Source organism: Pinus tabuliformis, chromosome 3_1 (genome assembly GCF_031772625.1).
Source record: "Pinus tabuliformis cultivar Carrire ecotype Pingquan chromosome 3_1, CPIR1, whole genome shotgun sequence".
NCBI classification, from domain to species: domain Eukaryota; kingdom Viridiplantae; phylum Streptophyta; class Pinopsida; order Pinales; family Pinaceae; genus Pinus; species Pinus tabuliformis.
This window is the reverse complement of record NC_142301.1, coordinates 169,192,240-169,200,699: the sequence shown is the minus strand read 5'-3', so window position 1 is coordinate 169,200,699 and position 8,460 is coordinate 169,192,240. Positions and strand designations below refer to the sequence as shown.

The window sequence follows — 8,460 nt, the reverse complement described above, 5'->3', positions numbered from 1 at the left end:
GTGAGTTTAATATTGTGTTCTTTACTGTTTTTATTAAATAAAAGAAGTTTATGAACCTGAAGAAGGAGAGGTGCCAAGTTTATGAAAAGCTTTTCTTTCATTAGAATTTTACAGATTCTGGTCTTTGAAGTTTTAGCGTTTAGAATCTATTGGCAAATAATCTCACCCTTGTTCTCTATTTTCATTTTCTTTTCTTTGGCCTTTGCACGGGTTGCTCACCCATTTTTAAAACTCCTTTCGTTTTTTTCCTCTTCTATCCTTTCTCTTTGTCTCTCTCACATAGTTTTCTTCTTCCTCTGTCCCTTTCTCTTTCTAACCTCTTACTCCCATAATTCTCCAATCACAGAGAGATTACTCCCATAATTCGTAATATTACCTTTGCGATGGGTGTATAGTTTCATTTCAGACTCTAGTCAATCGATTATCAAAACCCTAAACCCTAAACTCTGGGAGCTCTGAGATCGATTAACAAAACCCTAAACTCTAGGAGCTTTGCGATGGGTGTATAGTTTCATTTCACTCTATTCAATCGATTAACAAAACCCTAAACTCTGCTCCCACTTCAAGGCTTGCATAAATAAATTTCAAAGACCAAGTTTACCTCCTTACCAAAGGGTCTTCTCCTCTTTCCTAGATGTATTCTGCTACCAACTTTGCTTTGACATCTCCTCTTCAGCTTTCTCCTCCGGATGCAAATTCCTTTTCCTCCTCTGCCATAGGTTTCTTCGTGGTCTCGGCCCATCCATTTTCCCTTCTTTTCGTAAAACAAACGTGAGGAGTATAAACCATAAAAAAATTTCTCGTGTTCGGCTCCATTTCTCTCTTCCCCTCTCCTAGGAAAGGAAATCTTTTTCCATTGGTCAAAAATCTCCCATTTAATACTCGAAAGCCACCTGATGGCAGGCCCCTTGAGTGACCTACCTCGAAAACTTTTTTTCAATACCCCGGTCGATTATGATTCTACAGTAATGACTTTTGTTTTCAGTTGATAAACTACATACATCACTGATAACACATGAGCAGAGATTGAGTAGAAATGAAAACTGATCTCTAGAACATGCCTTTAAGAGCCAGATGTGCTTTGGAAGAGGAAGAGGTCAAGGTAGAGGAAACAAGAAAGGAAGAGGCATCAATCCAAATCCGAACCAAGGCCAAGGCAACAGCCAACAAGGTGGACAACATCATGCCCAAAGACAAAGGTATGATAAATCCAATGTCCAATGTCACTATTGTAAAAAATATGGGCATTATGCAAATGCATGTAAGAAGAAGCAACATGATATGAATAATAGAACTAGTGCAAATTTCACTAGAGAAAATATGAGCCAAAATAATTTGTTTTTAGCTTGTAATATGGCTGAAGAAAAAAGTGAAGATGTATGGTTCCTAGACTCCAGTTGCAGCAATCATATGACAGGAAACATAGTCCTGTTTTCTATGTTAGATCAGAATGTGAAGTCACAAGTCACACTAGGTACTGATAATAAAGTTTCTGTTATGGGAAAATGAGAAGTAAAAGTTTTAACAAAGAGAGGTGAAAAGAAAACCATAGCAGATGTCTATTATGTTCTTGGAATGAAATTTAACCTCTTAAGTATTGGACAGCTTGTTCAAAAGGGTTACAATGTTTTCTTTGTGGATGATGTATGCACCATCATGGATAAAAAAACCTAGCAAACAATGTATTGCTGAAGTAAAGATGACAAGGAACAAGATGTTCCTTCTCAAAATGAAGGCAGCTTTGAAAAATAAAGAAGAAATAGCAGCAGTGACTCAAGAGGCTTTCCAAAGCGAACCAAAGGATGAAAACTGGTTGAGGGACTTGAGATTTGGACATCTCAACTTTGGAGGTCTTAACTTGTTGAATAGAAAAGGAATGGTAAGAGGATTACCATTGATAGAGAAACCAGACAGCCTTTGTGAAGGTTGTATCTTGGGGAAACAACACAGAGAAAGTTTTCCATTTGGGAAAAGCATAAGGGAAAGGGCACCCTTAGAGATTTTTCACTCAGATTTATGTGGACCGATGCAAACTCCATCACTTGCAGGCAGCCACTACATACTAACGTTTATTGATTATTTTACTAGAAAAGCTTGGGTTTATTTCCTGAAGAACAAAAGTGAAGTGTTTGAAAGATTTTGCAATTTCAAAGCACTTGTAGAAAACCAAAGCGGGCTGCATATCAAATTTCTAAGAACTGATAGAGGAGGTGAGTATATCTCCAAGGAATTTCTACGTTTTTGTAGAGAAAATGGAATTTATAAGCAGTTTACCACTAGGTACACTACGCAGCAAAATGGAGTTGTCGAAAGGAAAAATAGGACAATCATGGATATGACGAGGAGTATGTTAAAGGCAAAGAATTTTCCAAATGATTATTGGACTGAAGTTGTACACTGTGCAACATACATTTTGAATAGATGCCCTACAAAAGTAGTCATGAACAAAGTGCCGAAAGAAGCATGGAGTGGGACAAAGCAAGGAGTCACCCACATGAAATTTTTTGGATGTGTGGCTTATGCACACATTCCAGATCAGCTAAGGAAGAAGTTGAATAGAAAAGGGGAGAAATGTATTTTCATTGGATATAGTGAAGAATCCAAAGCTTGCAGGTTGTATAACCCATCCACCAAGAAGCTCATTATGAGTAAAGATGTTCGGTTGATTGAGGAGGAAGCTTGGCATGAAAGCATAGAGAAAACAATGAATGTTAAAAACTCTTTGTCACATGATGAAGATGATGAGGAGATGGTTGAAATACATCTCCAAATAGCAGCACCAACACAAGGACAGCAAGGGACACCCTTGAGGTGAAATGAAAGTGCTTCTACAAGCACACCACAAGGAGGAAATTCAAATGCTTCTTCAAGCACTTGCACACCAAATGAAAGAGGTAAGAAGTTCAGAAATTTAAATGACATTTATGAATAAGAGGCAGCAAATGAAGATATGAATAAGAGGCAGCAAATTTTTTTGTGCAATTGAAGTGTAACCCCTCTGTTAAGAGAAAGATCTTCTTGTTGTAACAACAAGTTTTATTAATGAATGCATATTTAGTTGTGCATATGTGAAATTATGTTTAAAAACAATTTTTTCTTCCCTGTGTTAAAAGATCCTGTGTTAAAACAGAATATTATCATCTCTTCAGTTATTTTGTTTGGAATTATCAGAAATTGAATTATCATCTGTTCAGTTATTTTGTTTGGAATTATCAGAAATTCCCAACAATCTCGATTAACGTAATTGAAAACTCAAAACTAATATATTCATATAGACACCAATAAATCTCTAAATACTAATATATTCAGATAAACACCAATAAATCTCTAAATACGTGAAGACATTATTGATCTCCAAGCATCCTTAAAACTATTTTTTCGTAAACAACAAAAACCAAATTTAAAAGATTTTGTTTAACCGCTGGGCTGCATGGAACACCTCGATCAACGTAATTGAAAACTCAAAACTAATATATTCATATAGACACCAATAAATCTCTAAATACTAATATATTCAGATAAACACCAATAAATCTCTAAATACGTGAAGAATTATTGATCTCCAAGTATCCTTAAAACTATTTTCTCGTAAACAACAAAAACCAAATTTAAAAAGATTTTGTTTAACCGCTGGGCTGCATGGAACGCGGCTCGCATTTATAAATCCCTGTGAGGCTTACCACTCCAAGCTAAAAGTGCAGACGGTTCGTTGCAAAATTCCTGCTTTAGTTTTCGATTGATTGGGTCGGGCGATCGTTCAGTTCTTTCAACGTGAGTTTAATATTGTGTTCTTTACTGTTTTTATTAAATAAAAGAAGTTTATGAACCTGAAGAAGGAGAGGTGCCAAGTTTATGAAAAGCTTTTCTTTCATTAGAATTTTACAGATTCTGGTCTTTGAAGTTTTAGCGTTTAGAATCTATTGGCAAATAATCTCACCCTTGTTCTCTATTTTCATTTTCTTTTCTTTGGCCTTTGCACGGGTTGCTCACCCATTTTTAAAACTCCTTTTGTTTTTTTCCTCTTCTATCCTTTCTCTTTGTCTCTCTCACATAGTTTTCTTCTTCCTCTGTCCCTTTCTCTTTCTAACCTCTTACTCCCATAATTCTCCAATCACAGAGAGTTTACTCCCATAATTCATAATATTACCTTTACTCTGCGATGGGTGTATAGTTTCATTTCAGACTCTAGTCAATCGATTATCAAAACCCTAAACCCTAAACTCTGGGAGCTCTGCGATAGATTAACAAAACCCTAAACTCTGGGAGCTCTGCGATGGGTGTATAGTTTCATTTCACTCTATTCAATCGATTAACAAAACCATAAACTCTGCTCCCACTTCAAGGCTTGCATAAATAAATTTCAAAGACCAAGTTTACCTCCTTACCAAAGGGTCTTCTCCTCTTTCCTAGATGTATTCTGCTCCCAACTTTGCTTTGACATCTCCTCTTCAGCTTTCTCCTCCAAATGCAAATTCCTTTTCCTCCTCTGCCATAGGTTTCTTCGTGGTCTCGGCCCATCCATTTTCCCTTCTTTTCGTAAAACAAACGTGAGGAGTATAAACCATAAATTTTTTTCTAGTGTTCGGCTCCATTTCTCTCTTCCCCTCTCCTAGGAAAGGAAATCTTTTTCCACTGGTCAAAAATCTCCCATTTAATACTCGAAAGCCACCTGATGGCAGGCCCCTTGAGTGACCTACCTCGAAAACTTTTTTTCAGTACCCCGGTCGATTATGATTCTACAGTAATGACTTTTGTTTTCATAGTTGTTGTTAGTATAATAACTTCAAATTTTCTGGTATGCCATTCAATGACATGTGTTATGCTCCTTCAGAGATTCCGATAATAGAGATGGACAACAACGACTCCAGTACTCCACGAGAGCTGGCTTTGACGCTGGTATGTTTAGAAATTTTAAATTGTAATTATTTAGTAAAAAGTTTTGAATTAATGTATTACTCCATGGGCATTTTTATGAGATTTAAGATGGGCGTGTTGGATAGGCAAGTGGAGTAGTAGGTCATTCAAAAGGTGAGGTGAAGCTTAGGAGTAGAGAGATTGGGAAGACCAGAGTGGATGATGAGTATGATAGGCGAGCCAAGGCGAGCCGATTGGGGAATGATGAAGATGAATCTGAAAGAAATGGTGTGTGGCGTAAGAGGCACACACCACAGCAGATACAGGAAATGGAGACGTAAGTTATGAAATTCGTGTTTTATAAGTAGGGTTTCTGACTCTTTTTCAAGATGATGTTCATTTGTGTTTGTTGTTTTCAGGGTTTTCAAGATGAAGTTCATTTGTTCGTTGTTTTCAGGTTTTTCGAGATGAAGTTCATTTGTGTTTGTTGTTTTCAGGTTTTTCGAGGAGTACCCCCATCCCAATGAAAAGCAACGACAACAACTCAGTGAAAAATTGCATCTTGCGCCCCACCAAATACAGTTTTGGTTCCAAAACCGTCGCGCACGGACGAAGGTATGCAATGCACACGGAAATTTAACGAAATGTTTAAATCTTTCGCGTTTTTCTTTTTTTCTGTTTCATTTCACTGATCTGGTGACTCTTTGGAATGGTCAGGCTCGTCACGATAATGCAACACTGAAGTGGGAGAACGAAAAAATAGAAATAGAGAACCGACGTATGAAAGAAGCGTTGAAGAACTGCACGGGCACCTCATGTTACAACTGTAGAGGAGCTGTGGAGCTGCGGCTGGAGAAGGCACGATTGGAGAAGGCACGATTAGAAAACGAGGTGAAGTTTGTTTCCACTGCCGCGAATCGGAAAACTCATAGTTTGTGTAAATTAGTTGTTTCTAAAATGAAATTGGTCCCGCTAATCGGAAAAATCATAATTTGTGTAAACTTTAAAGCAGAAACACAAAACAATATTAATTGTGTTTCTTTCTGTGGGTTGTGCAGCTGGAGAGACTTACTAGAAAATTGTGCGGGATCGACAAATCCTCCGCATCAAGACTTGCCTTCGCAGCCATGAACGAGTTCATCAGAATGGCTACAATGGAACACACTCAGTGGATCTCAACTTCTCATGACCAATATTTCCGTCAATTCCCGAGAGTGCTTGGCCCAAAACCGGCCGGCTACAGAACCGAAGCAAACAGATATGCTGGCACCGTGCTCATGAAAACCATGAATCTGGTGGAGATACTTATGGACTCGGTATGTAATCCACAGCCATTTGACTGATTTGTAATTACTGGTGGTGTACACAATTAATTAATTAATGTTGAACTAACTGAAATTTTGTACTCAGAAACGTTATGCAGAAATGTTCCCATCCATTGTTTCCACAGCCACGACATTGGAGGTCTTACGCAATGGTGCGGAGGGTACGAGGAACGGCCAACTCCAATTGGTATGCTAGCGTATTGACTTGATACAAAGGGAAATGAAGTCCATGCATGCTCTAAAATATGTAATTAGATTGATATTTGAAGTCCATGCTCTAAAATATCTAATTAGATTGATACAGAGGGAAATGAAGTGCCTGCTCTAAAATATCTAACGCCCATTATCTAATTTCAGGCAATTAGATTTGCAATATTCTAGTTTTGAATCAGAAATCTTTAAAATTTCAGGCAATTAGATTTGCAATATTCTAGTTTTGAATCAGAAATCTTTAAAGTAATTTTACTTATTCTAAAGCTTACCAACTCTGGAATGTTGGTAACAGATGCATATGGAGCTCCATGTTCTCTCACTGCTCGGTCCAGTTAGAGAGTTCTATTTCTTAAGGTTCTGCCAGCAGCCTCGTGCACGGGTCTGGGCCATCGTAGATATTTCTGCGGACAGTTTAGTGGAGAACTCATTTCCGGCCGTGAATTGCCAGAGGCATCCATCGGGATTATTAATTCAAGAATTCCCTAGCAATTGTTCAACTGTAATTGCTTGCAGCTCATACACTAATTCAAGAACTCCAGGCTAGCATACATTAATATGCCTGCTAATTCCTTTCCTACAGAACAGACTGACTGATTAATTTTATGTGTATATATATATATATAACAGGTTACTTGGGTAGAGCACGGCGACTACGACGATAGAGGTGTGCATAGCTTGTATCGTCCTATGGTTAACTCCAGTTTAGCGTTTGGGTCGTAGTGTTGGCTGTCAGCGCTCCAGCACCAATGCGAACGTCTCGCTCTCCTTAGGGAAATAAATGCAGATGGCACTGGTAAGCTTTGTAATTTGTATGATCTGCATGCATCTTGTTCTATTTTCATCTGAAAATATTTATTTTTTGGATCAGCTTTCCCAGATCCCAGAGGCCGGCAAAGCTTGCTGAAACTTGCTCAGCGAATGACGAGTGACTTCTGTACTAGTCTGAGTCCATCGATGGTTAACAACTGGGCAACGTTATCTGGTGATGGTGATGAGGATATTCGAGTGTCCACACGGAAGAACATGGAGAACCCTGAGTTTCCTGGCCTTGTGATCTGTGCTGCCACTTCAGTCTGGCTTCCGGTTACTCCTCAGAAATCGTTCGATTTCCTGCAAGATCTGAAACGTCGAAGCCAGGTTAAACCACTTTTCCTGCGAGATTTAGTGATTAAATGACTAACATATATTGCTCTGAAAAATATATGCCACTAACATTTCCAAGATCAAATAATGCAGTGGGATATGCTCTTTACCGTCCGACCAAAGCAAGAAATAACCCGCATTGTGAAGGGACAAGATCTTCGGAACAGTGTTACTCTCTTCGCATCAAATGTGAGTAGTATTGCAGTTGCACAACAGTAACATTTTTGTATATTCAATAATTCTCTCTCTATATGCACAAGTAGATGAGGAATGAGAATGATCTCAATTTGTCTTTTTTATTTCAATATTTGCAGGGTACCAATATGGATCCGGGTGCATTCATTTTACAGGAGTGCTGTACAAATGCTTGGGGGTCTATTATTGTTTATGCTACTTTTGACCATGCTTCCATGCATACAGTGATGCATGGAGGTAAACCTGATTATGTTTCCGTTTTGCCATCTGGTTTTGTAATTCTCCCCGATGACCATGCACCACTGTCCACTGAAATTGGAATTAGTAACTCCAGCAGTATGCAGAAAAGGGGAAGGGGATCTATTCTGACAGTTGCATTCCAGATTGTATCGGTGGCCGAGCCTGCCAGTACCAGAGATTGGCGAGAGGTGCAACTATTGATCTCCAACGCAGTACAGAAAATCAGATCAGCATTGATTTTGGAGGATGCTTCATAGAATTATTCCTACTAGTTCTCAATTTTGATGCAATTCGGTATTTCATTGTTCCAATCAGAGGATGGCCGATGTTGACATTGGCCATGATACTACCCAGCATTAAGGTTTTCTCTTCTCTGTGGTGGTGGTTGACATTGGCCATGATACTACCCAGCATTAAGGTTTTCTCTTCTCTGTGGTGGTGATGGAAGCCGATAGCAATTGAGTAATCCTTGCTTCGTTTATGCATTCAT

At 38.6% G+C, this 8,460-nt stretch overlaps 1 protein-coding gene across 1 annotated transcript; it reads left to right on the top strand.

The window, feature by feature from the left end:
* Positions 1-1,057: 1,057 nt before the first annotated feature.
* Positions 1,058-8,227, top strand: LOC149186328 (homeobox-leucine zipper protein ROC1-like). Its single transcript, XM_089409304.1, has 12 exons — positions 1,058-1,199; positions 4,832-4,896; positions 5,001-5,191; positions 5,352-5,469; positions 5,572-5,745; positions 5,913-6,170; positions 6,265-6,366; positions 6,685-6,891; positions 7,020-7,056; positions 7,261-7,529; positions 7,629-7,724; positions 7,850-8,227. Exons 1-12 carry the CDS (start codon positions 1,058-1,060, stop codon positions 8,225-8,227), a joined length of 2,037 nt encoding a protein of 678 aa, XP_089265430.1.
* Positions 8,228-8,460: the final 233 nt, after the last annotated feature.

Excerpts from the sequence above, each read along its gene's own strand:
- LOC149186328 (XM_089409304.1), top strand. The coding sequence starts at position 1,058 with ATGCCTTTAAGAGCCAGATGTGCTTTGGAAGAGGAAGAGGTCAAGGTA. Across the intron at positions 5,192-5,351 it reads CAGATACAGGAAATGGAGAC|GTTTTTCGAGGAGTACCCCC; the intron begins GTAAGTTATGAA and ends TGTTGTTTTCAG. Across the intron at positions 5,746-5,912 it reads AGGCACGATTAGAAAACGAG|CTGGAGAGACTTACTAGAAA; the intron begins GTGAAGTTTGTT and ends TGGGTTGTGCAG.